Raw genomic sequence first — 19,488 nt, 5'->3', positions numbered from 1 at the left:
AACACTAGCTGTAGATCAAATGCAGCCGTGTTACCAACTGAAAAAATATCAACTGTCCCACATCAGTATCAGTTTTCGTATTCTTTATTAAAATACTGCTGTACACACAAATATTGCAAAATTTGAGACAAGAACACAAGAGGGGCATAAAACATACTAAGATGGTGATTGTAGGTGTGTTGCTGTGGGGGAGGAGAATAAGGTTGTCACTAATTATCTGGAGTGTGTGTGTTTTGATGTTGAAAACGGTGTTATGGGCACTGACATTATGTAGGCCGAGTCAAGGGGCATGTGGATGTGTTTTTAAGTGTGTGTGTGTGTGAGTCTGTGTGCTGAGGGTTTTCTAAAGCACCACATTCACCAAATGTGTTCCGTCTGTTCAGTTCACTAAAACAGAGGAAGTAGTACATGATCCAACACAGCCAGCTCCCTGCACGCTTGTTGCCCCAAAGAACAGACCTCCAACTTTTAAGGACAATTTGAAAGATTCTCACAAAACTGAATGCAGTCAAGACTTTGTGCTTGATTCCAGGCTCCACCTTAATTTGAAGTGTGGCTCCTACATGTGACCCTGTTGCTCAATAGTCTCATGTTTGTGCACATTCATACAATAAGACAAAGGCAGAAGAATCAAGACCAGTGGTCTGGCAGAGCTTGAATTGTTCTTTTTCACGGGTAAAGCAGATTTGCACTAAATCTGATTTAATTTAGGAAATCAAAGTGAAATTAAAATAGATCTGTGCTTCAGGGCAACAAGAAATCCCTTACAGCATGATCTCCACAATGCCTTAAACTTCCGTTAACTTCCTAAAACCTCCATCTGAAGATGTCCCGCCCACTCCACTGAAGCTCATCTATCTGACTGGACATGGGGTGGCCAATGACAGCCAAACACATTCAATCATCGGGCCCCTCCAGCTGTTTGTCATCCTGAGAGAAATCCAAGCCATCCAGTTGAGTGCAACAGCCAGCACCACTGCTTTGTCTCCAGCACGTTTGTATTTCATGATCTTAAAAAGTCAAATAAAACAAACAAATTACAGTCAGTGTTCCCTTCGTCCTTTGCCCTCGATCCCTTCCCCTTTACCTAAAACCCCTGCTGGAATTGGTCCACCGAATAATAAAGAGCAAAAGTGAGGCAATAATGGATTGCCCTCCCATTTCCCAACGTGCATTCCTGCACAACAGCTGAGCAAAGAGAAAAAGCAGCTGGTAAAAAGTCACAAAAAGCGCCACTTTTTCTCAAAATGTACACCCCCCTGAAGGGAAGTGAAGCGTGGGATAACAGGAAGAAAAAGATGGGAGAGTTAAGAGAGAGATGTAGGGAGTGAGAGGACGGGGAACGAAATAAAGACATTCCACAAAGAGGCAGCTGTGGCTCCACCTCATCTGAGACCCCATTCGTGAGCTGAACCCCGACACAAAACGACCTGTCCTTGAGCAGTTGAGGTCATAACAGTGTCCATTAACAAAGGTGGTTGCTGCATATGTAACAAACACTTGGTAGATGGCCTCAGGAGAAGACACCCCTTCCTCAGTGCCAACAGAAAACCATGCTTCACCTCCCCAAGATCCTGGTCCCCAGTCCAACCTTGCCCACCCACCCACCCACAAATATGAGCCTGAAGTCTTTCAATCTCCTGAACAAAAATGTCAGAAATCCATATTTTTTTTCCAGTTTTACAAACCCTTCCACCCACCAAAGTGGTTTGTCCTTTCTCAAAGGGAACCAACAACCAAGGCAAAGGTGGGCCGACCCATTTCATGAAACAGGCGCAATCCCGCCACAATGAAGGCCTTGAGTGGTGTGTCCCGTCTCCTAGTGCGTTAGAATGAAGGGGTGTGGTCTCCAACCGGCAGAGAGATGCAGTCAATAGAAAGCTGGATTTCTTTTCTTTTTTTCTTTTTTTTGTCGTTTCTTGAAATTGTGAGTCTGCTCTGGTATTTATGTCCATGTGTGTGTGACTTTAGCTCTCTTTGCACCCTGTAGGCCACTCACACATATTCATAAAAATTAACAAAAAAAATTAACAAAAAATTAAAATCTTAGTGCATCCTCCTCAGAAAAATAAACCTCAACTGTAGAAATAAACAATAAAAGCAGGAAAAAGTTCAAAACCTCATGTTTGTTTCTCGTTTTGTTCCCCAAATCTAAAAAAATGTCATACATCACAGCTTTTGTATTTGTCCTTTTTCGTTTTTTTGTTTTTTTTCTTTTTCTTTTAAATTTTCAGCTGCAGGTTTTAGGAAAACTAAAAAAAATACACTTTAGAAAAGCCTTCCTGGTGGACAAGGATCAGTGTATGTGACTGAGGTTCACGAAGCCCTGCCCCGCTGCCTTCGCCCTGCTGATGATGTCTGTGAGCCTGGTCTTCCACTGTAGTGCAATGGTGTGCTCCAGGAGTGGGCAGTCCCACCCCGGGCCCTAAGAGGGCGCTACAGAGAGCCGGCGACAGCAGCCTGCAGCTCCTGGAAGGTACTGTCGAAGCAGCGCTTCAGGTCCGAGTAAGTCACAACCAGGACGCTTTTCTCATCCCGAGAAACCAGGCTGATCTTCTCAGGAACGCCCGCGTCCAGCTGAATCCACAAGGATAGAAAGTGTGAAATAATGTCACGCAGCACTGCAACAATAAGTACGTTTGTATAACCACGACTGGGACAGTCAACACCTGCCGAGCGTCATGCTAAGCATCAGACGAGTAAATCTGCGCACCAGATGACCATATAAATTTCAGATCACTGTGTCGATTCATTAGTGATGCTTGACGTTCACTGAAATAACATTCAGGAGAAGTGAGAGGTTCGTCAGTCTCAGTCAGAAACATTTCAAATCGGCTTCAAGGCAAAAAGAGGAACTGTGCTGGTAGGAAAAGAAAACAGCAACAGCTCGTGATAAACGTACAAGGAAGCTCACGTCTGCGTGAGGGTTACAATTTTAGACAGATCGTCTATATCAAATGTTAGAAAAACAAGTTTAAACAATTCTTAACTACAGTAATTCTGGAAGTTTTCTGTTTGTTTTTTGGAGCTACGCAGAAAAAAAATTCAATTGTAATTTTGGATGTTTTGCTCAAATATCTGCAAATCAAATACCAACCGAGACTGTTATAATGAGACCAAAGATCTAAAGTTTCTAAATATTGCAAAGATGTTTTTAGCCAATGCAAAAAAAAAAAAAAACAATGAACAAAAAACAGCCACTTTACATGAGTGTGGACAACACATTGCACATTCCGCTATCGGTTAATAAGAAGAGTCTTCTTCGCTGACCTTATTGAGGCAGGAGACAATGTGGCTGAGATCGATCCAGGGCGTCCCCGCTTCCGTCACCTGGTGAAACAGGTGATCCCGGAAAAGCTTCAACAGGTAGCGGTCGCCCGTCTCCGACCACGTCGGGTCCTTCTGAAACCTGATTCACGAGACGGGCTCGTGAGTGGATGGCAGAAACACGAATGAAACCTGATAAAGGCGCTACAGTAGTACTTACTCTGGCCGCTCATTTATGGTGCCCAGTTTGGCGAGCAGGCGGAAGAGGCGGCCATTTTGCACCTCCTGTGAAAAAGGAAAAAAAGCACAAACACCCATTTCACTCATGAGTCCCGAATATCTTCATTTTATTATTTTCTACATGAAAAAAGCAGACAGAATCTAGAACTCTGTATTGCTTTGACTTGATGCACGGAACAAAGCGTCTTGGCTGAACAGAACACAAACAGCATTTGTTAAACTGAAGACGGGAACCACTTTATGTAAACTATGAAATCGCACATCTTGACCGTTGCACAGAGAGCATTGTTATGCTGTATGTTCATAATGCAGGCTGAACGATAACTATGCAAACAAAAGAAGAAAGTTATTCGGACCCAAAAACAGGAAGCGAGTCCTCGACAATGAACAAACATTTCAGATAGATAGTAAGCAATCAGCAGCAATTCCTCCTTGAAAGAAAAAGAACACCTTTACCAGAAATACCAGCAGCAACGCTGTCAGAAACTGAAACCTGTCACTTGACTTTCTGCTCAAACGCTCAAAAGACCCTGTTTTCCAGCACTTTCCAGAAGGCACTTCCTCCTTACTGAAAGCAAAAACCAAAGGGCACTGAAATTACCAACTAAAAAAAAAGTACACATCTTATCTTGCGCAACATAAGGCAGTTTTAGCACCTCACCACACAAGTTCATTTCACACGGAGTACTGTCGCTGCTCTGCAGGACCAACGATGCCATGGATGGAACCGTTTCTACTTTACTCCCTGTGAAATAAAAAGCATTTGAGACGCAAATCCAGTGGCTTTATTACAAATTAACGAACTGGATCTTACGGTTACCAATATTTCAGCAAAACAAATATATTGTGCGGCTTCAAAATGATGACGCAACACCTAAAAGGCCAAAACGTACGTCGCTAATGTTAGAACGGCCATTAACGCGATCAACAGCTCAGACAAAATCCAAACAACAGTGGATGAGATGGATTAATTTGGTTTGTTGCATACTAATCATATTTTTCAAAACAGCAGTGAAAGAAATATTCAACCACAGAATCAACAGATCATTTTAGTCATAGGTCCTCTGGCGTAAACCCCATAAAAACTTGATTGTTGCTGAAGGAGAACGCCTCATCTCCCAGCGATAGGAGCCAAACATCAGCCTTTTCACACATGAACTGGAGCACCGAGACATCAAAAACGTTCTGAAGTAATGGCACATGCAAACAAAAATGTCTGCATCCGTCACGATGGATTTCTGTGGAGAGCCCCCTCCCCTAATTAAAATCTCAAAAACATCAGTAAGTGAGACACGTGTAAATGTATCTGCTGGCATTCAATAGCATGTAGTGCTTGTCTGAAAGTGTTTGCTCCTCCCTTTGACCTGTAAGCTGGTCTTCACTCACTCCTCATGTTCCCATACACGTGGCATTGGGTGTATTGACATCAACACAAGAAGCCGACATGTCGCCTGCATCCCGTCTTACCTCCTTACCTCAGAGATTCCTCCTCTGAGTTCAAGCAACCCTTAAACATCAAAACTAATTGTAAACTGTTCAAGATCAGAGTATTTAAAACATTTTACTGGGCAAACTGAAGCAGTATTCAATGTGCACCTAAAAGTGGATGTTTTTAGGTCCACGTGATCATGGCTCACCTTCATCTTTGCAGATAAAATCTACTCCTGCCTCTCCTTATCGCTTCATCCTCTCTGCCTTTCTCACCCTGTTTAAACGCTTTCTGCACTGTTGGACAAAGTGACAATTATTGAGAATCGATCAGCCAGTCATGTTGGCTCCTTCCAACAGAAATGTGGGATTATTTCTTCATTTTTCTAATATTCCAATGTAGTTTCCCGCTCCCACTTCAACAAAATAACCTGGCACGGACACATGCAAGACTTAAAAAGCCTTCTTGGGTCACATCTGTTACGTGTCAGATTTCTGATATTTTGATGGCGCAGTTGCAACATAAACCTGCCCACCAAAACCCGTTTGCTCAGTTTGAGGTGAAAAAAAAAACACAAAGACGTGCGACACTTAACAGCACCAACATGACTCTTGTGTGGGTAACTCGCCGTTACTCTTGTACTGATTTAATCAGTTGTGGCTACAATGTTAAGGGGAATCCAAAGGGTCCGATCAGATCTCTGTTCACCGAGCAGAGAGAGTATATGAATTTAGCTTTCTTCACCCTGCAGCTTGCTGGCATCAGCTGTCTGCCGATAAGCTAAAGAAAATAATCAGCCGGGGCAGATTAGCATGCTGGGTTTCCTGCTCTACCAGTACGGAAACTAATAACTAACCTTTGGGTGCTCTACTTCGCTCAAGTACTTTGCTCAAAACAAAAAGAGTGCAGCTGAATTGATTATTCTCATTAATACAATCAAATAATTACAAATCTTCCAGTTCTTTGAGAAGTTATTTTCTAGACGCACCTAAACATTATTCATTAATAACATGATTTTGACAAGATTGTGATCTTTCCAGATTGAATATACATTGCAGACTGTCATCACTTAACTTTTTACAATAATATAACCTTAAAAACGGGGAAAATCCCAGCAGCTCAAACAAACGGTAGTGCTTCAGCGCTGCAGCCACAACAGCAGGTCTATGTCATTTCTCATGTACAGAGCTGATTAAAAGTGACTGAGGCCTTTTTGTATTACTGCATGAATGCAATTTAAAAGATCTTCAAACGGTCGTACGGGTAGTTAAAGAAAACAACCAACAAATAAAACAATCCTGTTTAGAGAATTTCAGTTCCTGCCTTCATACAGAACAGCTTCAACTCTGCAATGTTGGTGGGTTCTTCAGGTCTTTGAACATTTCTGTTGGCTCAAGATCACTCAAGAGCTTTAACTTTATCCTTTTTTAACAACTTTGGTGACGTAATAGTTGAGTGTCAATTAGGGCCCTATGATTTCCGGGAGCACGGAGTCGCGGAATTGGCCGATTAAAACGGAATCTATTTTTTAACGCACAATTATCACGGAATATGACATAATTTGACTGAAATGTTGTCCATATGTGGAAGAGGAAAGTATGTCTGAAGAAAACTGCACAAAGGGAAGCAAAACTGGGTGGCACAACTAACCCCTCCACAGACTGAGCCCCTTCCCCTTCAAAACAATGTAAGCAAAGCGAAGTGGCTACCAACAGCTCTGTCTTCGTCGTCAAAAAAAAAAAAACTCGTAACTCTGCATTAACCTTTTAATACAGAACCGAGCAATACCCAAATGACTTTTATGCGACAGGTGAACTGTTGTTCTTAAAATTTTGCCAGCACTCAATTGGCAACGTACTAACTCACAAGGACTAACTAGTCCTACAGCTTAAGTAGCTTATCTAAGTTAAATTTGAAGAGGTTTAATGTTTTTTTTTCTTAAGACAAGTCAACTAAAGTTTCATTACTTGTAGCTTGTTTTTGATGCACTTTTGATTAATTAAATTTAAGTTAATTTCTATGTACATTTTGGTCATTTACATTAAAAACACTGTTTCTAGTAGTAAAATAAGAGTAAAATTAAAATTAAAATTAAATTTAAATAAAAATAAATAATACAAATAAAAAAATAAAAAACAGGATTTGGGAAAAAAAAACAAAAAAAAACAGAATTTATAGGGTCCAAGTCAATGTCTTGTTGCAGCAGACACTTTCTCCAGATTCAGCTGAACGGGCCAAAAATCATGATCCTACCTCCACCTTTACTCAGAGAGGGGATAAGAGCCTCATGCTGGAAACACATAGTTTCATGCTTCAAATCTGAACGAAAAAGTTTTATTTTTTTCAGAATATTGTTTTACGATATTGTTCTGACTGGTCCACATGATCAAGCTGCAGACAGGCAGCAATCTCTTGTTGGAGGGCAGAGGACGCACACCATCGTTGTTCAGTGTTACTCTGATGGTGGACTCACAAACTTTAACCTATAAGAAAGACGCTTTTAGCTACTTAAAAGTTAATTTGGGTTTCCTTGTGAGATCGCAGACTATTGCTACTAAGAAACGTAACAAAGCTCTTGAATTTCCTGTTCGTCTGTCTGTGAAAAGTTGAAGTTTAAACTCTTTAAAGATCCTTTTCAGTCAGAGGAGCATCAACACCTCTCTAAGTCTTTTCACACTCTAGTGGGGTTCACTTACATTAGCCAGTTTTGTATTATTTTCAGTGTATAGAGTTGATCTTGTTTGTTTCTCTGATTTCACTTGTATACTTTAACCACAAACTCTACTTGGACAAACTTTCAAGCACCACCGTAAATTATCGCCCCCATGATGAGACTTAATAATTGCCAAGAAGTTAGAAGACCTGCATTTATGCAAACAAAATGCTTTACGTACATCAAACAATGAAGCTTGTTGACAACAAAAAGACTTATAAAGTGAATAAACACCAGCACTGTTAGTAGTCTGAGTGAGAATTCACATTCAGCTAACTGAATGCAGAGATGGGCAAATAAACAGGAAACGCTTACACTTTTCACACTAACCAGCAGATTATATGCAGCTACACTTTTTGTAATTACCACAGAGGCTGTTCCCTCAAAAAACTCTCACCACCCCACCCCAGGCGCGCATCGCATCACAACTCATTCAGAGACCAAATTGGAGGTAAAAGCTGTGAAACAAACTTATTCTGGGGTAAGTTCAATAATACACAGCGGTGGATTGAAGAGGAAGTTGAGCATGAACCAAGAGCAAAAAAAAGCGATGGTTTCAACCCCGTCACATTGCACATTCACACTTCACATGGGGCACTAGGAGCAAATTAAACATTTTTAAATACACTGTCCCACATGGGTGCACACGACTTCCTCCAACCAAGTCATAATCCAGACAAGCAGCAAAGCATATCACACTGAAATGAAACTGAGTCACGCACGGAAACATGGCCTCTGACCTTTATGCAGTCAGCACCTTTTACCTTACCTTGGCCAGGTCCTCCTCAATGACATCATTCCTCATCTGTGATGCATCCAGCTGTGTGTAGAATCGGGCTCCAATCATCGGCATGATGTCATTCACACTGCGCAGGCGAGACTGTTCAGTCAGCAGGTACCTGCATGTGCACAACACTGTCAAGATACCGCAGATCCCAACCATCATCACAAGTTTGATTTCTAACGTGGAGTACAATTTCTTGGTCCTTTTAGCCATTTTTATTGTATGCACGCGTTTGAACAAAGCATTTTTTTTTAACACTTTGGCCTTTTGTACAGTTGCAACTTTTAGTACACGGGAGCAGATTCCAGCTTTGTCTGGTGTGTTACTTTTGTTTTGTTACAGTGGCGCTTCTTTTCGATTCATCAACCAAATACTGAATAGAGCAAGAAAAATCAAGCGTGAACTCGGCTACCATCGAATCAACTTTGAAGGCAGAATGAAAGAGGTGGAAAAACAGCAGCGTAGTCAAGACAGGAAGGCATATTCTAAACTCCTCTACATTACTCAGAAGAGGTAACTCATTTGCAGCAGGACTTGACGTATTTGCAGTAGCTCACTTCCCCTACATCTCACACTTCTACACAAGTAATGACCTTTAATGGCTAAAAGTAACAAAGCTGGAAATAAGAACTGGCAGCTGTGAATATCACACGAATAATTTTGTTAGGAAGGAAAAAAAAATAATATAATTTTTTTTAAAAAAAAAAAAAAACGTTTTTTGAGTTTAAAAAAAAATACACAAAGTGTACCTCAGTATCGGTTATTGGAACCCTTCACAAATATCCAGCTACAGAACCTAACAGCTGCACCCATTTACTGGCACTGTCTCTCTTCCATCTCTATGCATTCAATCCCTTTAAATTGCACATGAGTCTTATCAGCTCCCAAGGTTTTCATTTGTTTAAAACATCTGTTCTTTTTTGCCTCATCACGTTTGTGCTGTTGGATGTTGTCCTTTAGGTCACCATCCTGTTGAAAGGCCCAAGACGTTGATCTCAAGCCTTTGACACAAGATCATTATTTTCACTATTGAATTCATCATTTCTTTAATAACTTCAATACACCAAGCATCAGAGACAGAAAGAGGCCAGCTGTTCCCTTACAAGCTCATTTTTGTTGCATAAACTCTACTTGAGTCTGCAAATATTAGGCTAGACTTTTTGAGTCCATCTTGTAAATTTAGCAAAATGGGTGCTAATAACCGTAATTAAGGTACTTTAAAAAATAAAAAAAAACTTTTCAATAAAAAACAAACAAAAAAATAAATCATTTAACAAGTTTGGAGATTTTATGACAAAATTTCAAATTTACAGAATTGGTTTGTTTGTTTGTATTTATGAAGATGTTCTAAATTTTGCCCTTAAAAGCGGTTCTTACACCGACTCTAATATGTATTTCTCTGGTCTTTCCAAACAGACTTGGTGCATCAGTATTGAATTAAGGTTTCAAAAAACCTCGAGCAGCACAAAACCTCCAGCCCAAATTTCTTTCTTAATATTGTGCTGTGGAGAGTTTCAGCTACATTTAAGATCACAGATTTATGTTAAATTTGATTTAACCAACAGCGTTGCTACTTCCCAATGCATATTACTAAAGATACTTGTCAAATCTTGCATTGAATAGCTTCATTCTTGGGTGATATTTAACAAAACTGCAACATGACAAGCTTGTAAAAGAAAAAGAAAAAAAAACTACATCTATTGGCCAAAAGAACTGAATAATGTGACTTGTTGCAAGCAAGGACACTGATGTGCTTGAGCGTGTGGACGGAAACAGAACATTTCTGTCAGCTACCCATCATCTTGGGTTTCCCAGATCATGTTTTTCAATGCAACTGCTATTCGAGGAAAAATTTGGGGACAAATGATCCAATAAGTGGTGTCTGATAGCATAGAGAACCTATGTGCACCATAATCCCCTTACAGAATGAGGTTCTTGAGGTCTGAAGAATAGTTTATAGACACCAGCTCCATGGCCTTCTGCAGGTTCTCCCTTTGAATGCCAACCAGGGAATTACAGGCCAAAGCCAGCACCACCTTGCCCAGCGACACTAGATCTGCTTGCTACAGAACAAAGAAACAAAAAAAAACAAAACACAATGTTGATATCCAGTTTGAAAAGAGTTTTAGCCACACATGCTTACTTTGTCAAGTAAAAGAAATATTAATCAGACATGCCGCAATGCTACTTGATAAAGTCCTTTCGTAGAAAAAGAATCACATGCAGGATAGAAGTACCTGGTACTGTGGCATCAGGGCAAGATGATTGGTCTGACTGTTGTCAAACGTTAAGACATCAAAAACCCCTACACAGTTCACCCGTAACCTTCAGAGATAGGAGATCATTAGCGTCATTAGTGTCCGAATATGCATGACCACATGGCTGTGAAAAAACAGGAAGCCTTGACTGAAAATACTCTTCTCCTTTTAGCAGACTTTTTACAGTAAGACTCATCAACACCCTCCGAGTTTAAAAATGAAATGGTTCCTTAAGCAACCATTTAAGGTTATAAGTGTTGTCTTAAACAAACAGCACTGACCTACACATATTGCACAATGCTCATGTGTTTCTGTGTGTGTACCTGGTCTTGCCAGTGATAAGAATCTTGCTGGGATCCATCACCCGACAGGCCAGGCCAGCCGTGTGAATGGTCCGCAAGGCCGAGCTGAGCTGGACAATATAGGCCCAGATCAGAGACTCTGGCAGCAAACCTGCGTGCTGCCGTGGTGGCGGTGGTTCGTGTTGCCCTGCACGTAGAAAAAATGCTTCATCACACAAAAGCAGTCCAAGTCGTATGCACTACTTATGAACTAAACCTCAAACTGTCACAAGCTTCCTCTGTAATCTTATCTTCGGCAGACGCAGCCTCTCACAGCTGCAATGCCAATAAAAATCAGCATTTTCATCATCAGACTTAACCCATAGATCGATCTGCTCATTTTTTCCTTCAATGAATCCAACTACAGCAGAAGGTCTGTCAAATACACGGTTTACAAATGCATAAAATTCCTACAAATTAAGACAACAATCAACTCTGTTTAGAGTCAAATATACATGCATGGAAGGGCAGCTCACTAAACCGATAAGTCTGTCTTATGAGCTCATGAGCCTTCATGCACATCAGTGTCATAGTGAAAGTAAAGTGGAGGAATCAGAGGTTGAAAGTGGTCCCCCAACAAATGCACCTCTGAGCTGGCAAGATAGGTAGTAAAAGCTATGAAAACAGCTCTGTGTATAAGGCAGAGATGGCATTGGAGACCACGCAGCTGTGACTTGGTGTATATTGGCAAACAACGATGCGTGGCAGACATACATCTGTTTATCTTGTCTCGATGAAGAGGAACAGTCTTTTTTTGTGTCGATAAGGCGCAACATACATGTTAAAAGGAGGAGTTACCACCAACACTGTATCATAAAGCAGTGACAGGGTGTGCAAACTGAACAACAGTCTCACATCTGACCACATCAAATTATGCCAAAAACGTTAGTTTAACAAAGGTTCTTTCAGACAGAAATTCTACCAACTTTATGCTTTGTGCTCTGGTTACTTTTTGCATGCGTTTGCTACAGAATAGAACTAAATGTCAATGGTTTTGCTTCCTCTGTCTGCCATTCCTGCTGTATGTAGGCTATATAGTAGCACCTGCCCTGGGATCAGTTTCAGCCACAGTTTCCTCCAAACCCTCTGGTCTCTTTCACAGATACACAAAAATGCCAACTGTCAACCTCAAGCACCACTGACTCCAAATAATTCCTCAAGACTTGGTTTGTGACCTTAAATGCATCACTTTTTTTTTTCTTTTATCTGTAAGGCCTCAACTACCAAGGGTCTGACAAGAACTAAACCACATGCAACACTAACAAGAAAGTGCACGTCCAAAAAGGCAATGACCACATTTCAAAACAAGCAAACAAGCCGAAGGTGTGAAGCAGAGATGGTGCCTGAGATGATGATGCCGCTTCTATTTTGGAGTGATGGAGGAAGGGAAGAAAAACTCACCCCATTTCCTTTTGGTAAAGTACGAGTCAGCTGCTGGGTCATTGAAATGCCTGCTAAACATCGTTTCTGCACCTGCATGGAAGTCATAAGAGAAAACCAACGCTGTGCGAGAGAGAAAAAAAAAAAAAGAAAGAAGAAAAAGGTTAGAACGCACAGACTCCTCAAAGGCATCATCTTCCACCAAGAAATCCCCAAAATGCAGAAATAAGCAACTGTAACTAACTTAACATGAAACGTAATTGAGCAACCAGCAAACTTTAAGCCTGAAACACGTTTAAACAACGTGCATTAAAAAAAAATAATAATAATTTAAATCACACACTCACAGTGGTCTCCGAAGGCCTTAGTGGTGAAGACCTCTCTCAGTGTCACAGCATTTGAGTGCTGAATCTTCTTCCACATGTCCACCAGCATCATGCACTTTGTGTTAACAAGGCGGAAACCTGGCCACGGTTAAAACAAGGCAGCAAAACGGTAAGTTTGTCGTTAAACCACGAACCCCTAACCCACACATATGCATTGCACAATTCAAATAAATCCTTTCCATGCTACGAGAATACGCATCAGTTTATTGGAAGCATGGTCATTTAACATGTTACGAAACCAGATTAGCTGAAAATCTGAAACATCTTAGCTATCTTTTGAAAATAACACTTTAAGCTGTCATTTTCTTTTAATAAAAGATATAAAAGTCAATACTTGATTCAATCATTTCTCACAGTGGGGTATTTTTGTGTCGCATCTGGGGTGTGCTTTTTTTATTTTTATTTTTAGAAAGACTTGTACTCTCGCTACATTTCTCACCTTGTATCCTCCTCAGGCAGTAAGGCAGGTCATCCTTGCTGTTGACTGCCTTGTAACAGGAGGTGATGTAGCTGAAGTTGCTGGTCTTCTGCATGCGGTTCGGTGGGGGGAGAGGCTCGAGGGGGAACAGGCTGTGGTAGCTGTCCACCTCAGACGGTACATCTTCAAAAGACAGCAACAATTACAAAAGATAATGTAAAAAAATAAATAAATACATTGATAAATATCTCACACACACATGACACAAGCATTTTTTTTCCTTTTACTTTTTAAATAAATGGGCTCTTGCTGAAAACTTCTATAACAATTTTGACCATGTGTAAATAAACACTTTGAATCAGTATTTTCATGAAGGAATTGTTTTCAAACTTGCATGACAGGTACTGCAAAAAAGAAAAAGGCTGATGTGACCAAGAACCCACAAAATACACGTGCACATAAGCACGTAATGACGTGTTGTTTTTTTAACAAACACAGAGGTGCCACAATGGTCTTTAGTTCAGTAGAAATTGTTGCAAAATGTTATTTATAGCCTCATTGTACCGCACATACACACACGCAGGTAAATTAATGCATCAGCCAGAACCAGAACTGACGCTTTACCTGGGTTCTCTGAGTGGTCAATTTGAGCCATGGTTATCAGATGTCTGTTAATCAACTCCTGAGGGAGAAACAGGAAGCAATGATCAGATATTCCCTCTAGAGAATAGAAAGGGGGACGTTCGCTGAAAGAGGAGGAGGACAACCGAGCAATACCTGCCGGAGCTCGTCAGCCATGAAGAAGGACGGGGCATTGGCTTTTGGCTGCATGTAAGCCACATGGGGCGCAGTGGAGGGATAGATATGGTAGGTAGGAAACACCTGCAATGAAACCAGAAAAACACAGCTTCCTAATTACTGAGAAATGAAATACACAGGGCGATAATACAAACACTTTTAAATTTCCGCAGTTCCGCAAGTAAATATGACTAAACTCAAGGAGTTATCATGGAATTGTTCAGGCGTTAAGTATCAAAAACCACACTGTAACATTTGACTGACCAAAATGACTGATTAGCATTGTGATAACAAGGGTCTGACACTATTGTCTGGAATGTTTTTGTATGATTTGTATGATGTAGTTTTTGTTTGATTCGCTAGAATTCTTGACCAAGTGCTCGTACATTCAAACACAACTCAAACCAACTCTTTCAATCTATTTGTCTTTCTTATAATTAACTTCTACAAAAGTCATTGTGTGACGCTACATCTGGCTGGCTAGTGTCTCGTCTTTCATGGTGCTCCAGTTTAGTTTACGTACCATCCCGGCCATTGGTGCAGGGGTGTTGTCTGTGTAGAAGTAGGTGGTCCCCCCTACGGTCTCTTTCTGGATAATGTGTGCGCCCTGGTCAGACGCAGTGGTGGGCACCATGTAGTTGGCAGGGTTTGGGGTGTGACTTCGCCGACGAGGAGCGGGTGAGGTGTGAGGTGTAATTTTCGGGGAGTGGAGGGGAGAAGATCCAGCAGACAAAGACATGCCTTAAAATGGAGATACAAAAAAAATGATAAAAAATTGTTCATTTATTTATTTGTTTTTTTTAAAAAAGACGTGGCATTCGGTATTGCCATTACATAAAACATGTGGAACTCTGAGAATTTCTTCCTAGTAGCCCATTTAGAGTTCACATCCTTGTCTAAAGAGAACATTTCTAAAATAGAGCTGGAAAACAAAACAAAGCCTTGTAGAAAGTGGAGCAAAGCTGATGAATAAAGTTAAATTCTCAGTTTAGAGTTATTCAAAAACCCCTCACCTGGAGCCAGAGCAGCAGCTGAGCTGCTGAGACCAGGATGTGCGAAGAGGGGAGAGGGGAAGGCCTGGACAGCGGACTGCGCCAAGGTGGCCATGCGTGGAGCTCCCTTAGGGATGAATTCAGTCGCTGTCGGGTTAGGAGCCTAAAGACAGACACAGAACAAGAAAGAAGATGACAGCAACCACTTCCCTCTGAGGCAAAAATGAAGATCGGGATTATTTATGGGTTCCAAGTTCCTCCTTATTGCAAAGTACAGTAACTAAACTTCAAAACAATATCTTAAATACGATGTCTTTTTGTGCTCACCTTTCTCCTTTGGGAAATGCTAAGAGCACCAAAATCACTGAACAGTGAGGATGTCGAGGAGTTCACTGGATCTGTCAAGAATCAAGTGCAGAGAGGTGAAAAGCTGCACTTTCACTGCCCAGCGGATGAGTGTCATTTACTACTCCAAAGTGCTCCAGGGGTGTCTTACCATGAGTGCTGTGGCTGAAATTCTTGGCACCATCGTTTAGGAGACTGGGGGAGCTGCTGCTGGTAGTCATTCGCTAAAGACAACAGCATCAATAAGTTTATTATTTTCCTCCAAACAAAAAGCACACTACGGTAAATTCATGCATACCGTGAAAAGAATGTTACGTCAAGAAGTGCAAGTTTAAATAAACATTTTTCAATTAACGACTTGCATAAAAATGATATAAACACAGTTATAAAGCGGTTTAAAGCCATGTTTTCATTGCACTACACATCACAAGCCATACGCTCGTTTCTTAAGCCACATTCTCAAATTTGTAAATCATAAACAAAAAAAGTTGGCTGTGTTTTTGCTTATATAGTTGTTTTTTTCCCCATATAAGTGGAGTTGTGTGAAAGACTTCTGAGAGGTCAGTGTTTAACCTACGGCAGTCACAGCACGAAGTTTGAAGAAGCGGAAATTTCAATATGGAATAACTACAATCTCAAAACCAAATGCCAAAGATGTGAACGAGTTATTACACAATACACGCAGCATTTTCTCATCTGAAGAACGTCTGTGTTGAGCATTACTGCATGCATGTAGAGGCTGGACAACATATCAAACTGCTGATCGGCTGGGACTAGCAATTATGCTGGTTTAAACCCAAAACAACAACTATGAGACAGTAAAAGAAAAAAAGGAATGAAAGTAAAAACACATCTTTACAACATCTTAACATCTTTTGAATCTTTGCAAAAGTAGTAAACAACTCCTGACAGACTCATCTGATCAGCAGCAGCAGGAGGCACATTAGGCACCTGCAGAACATGCAACGATGTGGCGCCAGACAGACATTCTTTGGTTAAGAAAAAGCTGACAAAGTGAGTTACTGAGTCATTTACACACAGCGACAGAGTAGTTAAGTCTGCGCACCATTTAATTAGCCAATTAGCTGGCACATAAGGTAACTCCCCGTGCTCAAAGTCAGCTGAATATGGTGAAATGTTGTTTTAAGCAACCATACTATCCTGAGGTTTCCATGGTGCAATATCATAACAGGCTCACGAGAGGAGCTGTGCAGTTTCTCTTTAACAACAAGCTGAGCAAAACTGACCGAGTCACCTGCATTCACTGTGTGCATTGTAGTGTTGTTGTGACTCATCCTCATGACAGCTGTAAACCCCCCTCTCTCTCTTTGAAACGATCACTCTGGCAAAAATTGTTGTAGTGTGTGAAGCTCTTGCCGCAGGTCAGCAGTGTAGTATCGACTAGAACTTTGAAAGTTCTTAACACAGGAGCAATACGGCAAGCAGCGTGACCAAAATCTGGCAGTGAAAACCATGTGTCCTGAACAAGGCTTAATAGATATACCCCTCCCGCACCACTTGTCATCAATTCAAGCTGGTTCAAGCACTGGCGACAAAAAAAGAAAGAACTCAATGTCCGACGCAAAAGTGATGCACTGTAAAACTCTATTTTATAGTGTTTGCTGTAACCGCATTCACATTTTTGAGGTGAGAGTTGATTTAAAGAAAGAGAAATTCACTCTTCTGGAGCCCCCATCTTCAGAGCTGTTAACTCTGCTTCTTGTTCAGAATTTTGCGCTGCCTCTTCAAACTCAGAGCACTCTGACTGCTGTCTACTGCAGGTAAGACACCAGACTACTCATAAGTACTTAATGCATTTACACTTCCAAAGAAATAAATATACCCCTTTATTGTTGCCTCTGTGGTTGTAATATCCACAACCCAGAACTAAAAATTCTACATGCAGATTTGCATACAACTGCTTTTGTTTGCAATAAAAGAAAAGTAAGAGTTGTGTGGCTGAGATTTTAATCGGTCAGTGGCCTGCAGTGTTATCATGTCACCTTTTGATATGGTCTGAACGCACTCTGAGCGGTGATTGTGTAGATACTTTAAAAATAAAGAAAAAAGTATCTGGTACCAAATACTAGCTTTACTTTTTTCATTTTCGTACTTACACTTATCATACTGCACGTCTATGGCCTTTACCTGCATCATTGAATATTTTGACTCCGCTGGGCTTCCAAACCCATTGACTCCAATAAAGCTGCTGCTGAAGTAAGAGTTGGTGAGATTGGCATCGCTCAGGCTTGCGCCCTCCATTCCTGGGACTGTGGATGAAAAAAATGACTGTTGGTCCATTGATATAAACATTGGTTAACTCTGGACAGAAATCATACAGTAAGATACTGATGATCATTTCAGGACTACGAAGCGTGCCATTAACTAATCATAAAGCAGAGCCAACTATAAAGCATGTAAACAATGTACAAAACCTCTACTAAATGCTCCTACATGGTGATATTTAGTGTACCTTCAAACAACAAAGATTTTCGACACCGTTACTCCAGAACGTTTTAACACAGTTGAGCCACACGTGAATGCTTGCTACTTCCTGTTTGTTTACGCTGAGAAAGCACGCCAACATGGACCAAAAACAATGCTCTGTTAACAGCTAGCACTGATACCGTAATTATAGCAAACATGCAGCGTACAACATACACGGCAAACGCTATATTTGACACAAGAAATGCTCAATTGCATCAACGACTAAGGCTATTTTACTTAAATTGCATAAAACCTCTCTGAATGAAAAGCCATACCCACTAAAGTTAGTTAAAGCGATCAATTTAAGGCTAGTTTCAGCTAACGCTAACTAGCTAATGGCTGCACCCGCTAGCGTTAGTAAATTGTGTCCACTCACAGCTGTCATACAGAAACAACAGGCCTCCGTGTGAGCTGCAGAAGCGTGGCTACTGTTATAGGCTGTAACAGCAGAAATAACTAATAAAACATGAAAACACACATTATCACAAGACGGCTACAGAGTACGTTATGGGCTAGTTGCACACTGAAGGTTTTGGATATGGCAGGTAACTGTTAACCACGTTGTTTTGAGGTAAAGAGGCCCGGGTGAATCATCGGGCTAAATTATAAAACAGTACCCCAAAGGCCCTGAGGTAAAGTCAGTCAGCAAACCCGTGTGAGGCCTTGTGTCGGTATACTCACTCGCCAGCAGCTGCCCCTCCAGAGACGTGCCTGCAGGCCCCAATGTTTCGCTCTTCTTGGACACACCGGTCCCTCCACCACCCGGGATGGCCGCTGCCGTACTTCCAAGGGAATACCCTGTGGGCGTCCCGCCAGCCCCAGCCATGGGCAAAGGAACAGGGCTGCCGCTGCTGCCGCCACCGAGCAGCGGCAGACTTGCCATGGACGGATCCTCGTGTAGGAACTGACACTCATCTCCATAAAAACAGGTTTTGTCTTTCGCGTAGTATCGGCAAAACTTCACCTTGACATTGGGTATCCCGGCACCCCCGAGCGGAGCAGCTGAAGGTGGTAGTCCACTGTTCATGGCACCGCTGCTGCCGCCACTGCTGCCGGAAGACACTCAAACATAGAGACGCAGAGAGCTAGCGTGCTAGCCAGCTAGCTTTCAAACAGTTTTTCCGTAAAGCAAAGAAATAATATCACTTCAGCTCATGGAGTACATTTAACATCCTGCAGTACTCACATTATAAAGCTAAGACGCATTTTTGGTTTGAGAAAAATGACTGCATGCGTGAAATCCAGGTCGTCGTTGTTATCGCTATCCATGCAGTTGCCTTCCCTGCAAAATAGCCTGTTGTTTTCTGCTCGCAGTCAGCCTGCTCTGCTCGAGACCAGCTAGCATAGCTTTGCATTCTGGGTACAGCAGCCCTGACTTGCTGCAAAAGCAAACTGCAAATAAACCTACAGCATGGTGATATTGTTATTTAGCCAGAAGGGAGACCTTTACAGGATCTATTTTATGGTTTTCCACCTGTCCACCGTAAAGGAAGTCAACATGAAAAGGGAAAACAACGGCTACGCTGCTGATAATTTGAAGTTTATAAACTATTCAAATATTCAGAATTAGGAAAATAAATTTTCGAAAAAATACAATACCTCTAGATGATAATTGCACAAATTACTCTTACAAATTAGTTTGATAATCTT

The 19,488-nt window shown here is 41.3% G+C and overlaps 1 protein-coding gene across 1 annotated transcript; it reads right to left on the bottom strand.

Annotated features, from left to right (window-relative positions):
* Positions 1–68: 68 nt before the first annotated feature.
* Positions 69–19,211, bottom strand: pan3 (poly(A) specific ribonuclease subunit PAN3). The gene is made up of 18 exons (XM_072378915.1): positions 18,520–19,211; positions 17,500–17,621; positions 15,503–15,575; positions 15,334–15,404; positions 15,028–15,169; positions 14,538–14,755; positions 13,994–14,098; positions 13,841–13,898; positions 13,238–13,399; positions 12,760–12,876; positions 12,434–12,535; positions 11,015–11,180; positions 10,671–10,758; positions 10,357–10,496; positions 8,419–8,548; positions 3,488–3,552; positions 3,271–3,409; positions 69–2,577 (listed from the first exon to the last, which is right to left on the bottom strand). Exons 1-18 carry the CDS (start codon positions 18,863–18,865, stop codon positions 2,437–2,439), a joined length of 2,385 nt encoding a protein of 794 aa, XP_072235016.1. The 5' UTR covers positions 18,866–19,211; the 3' UTR covers positions 69–2,436.
* Between the last annotated feature and the right edge of the window lie 277 nt (positions 19,212–19,488).

Source organism: Leuresthes tenuis, unplaced genomic scaffold (assembly GCF_036924035.1).
Source record: "Leuresthes tenuis unplaced genomic scaffold, fLeuTen1.0.hap1 SCAF_24, whole genome shotgun sequence".
NCBI lineage: Eukaryota > Metazoa > Chordata > Actinopteri > Atheriniformes > Atherinopsidae > Leuresthes > Leuresthes tenuis.
This window is presented reverse-complemented; position numbering and strand designations above follow the sequence as displayed.

Coding starts and splice junctions, on each gene's coding strand:
- pan3 (XM_072378915.1), bottom strand. CDS start 18,865: ATGAACAGTGGACTACCACCTTCAGCTGCTCCGCTCGGGGGTGCCGGG. Junction 10,759..11,014: donor CTTATCACTGGCAAGACCAG/GTACACACACAG, acceptor CTATCTCTGAAG/GTTACGGGTGAACTGTGTAG. Junction 10,497..10,670: donor CCCTGATGCCACAGTACCAG/GTACTTCTATCC, acceptor TTTGTTCTGTAG/CAAGCAGATCTAGTGTCGCT.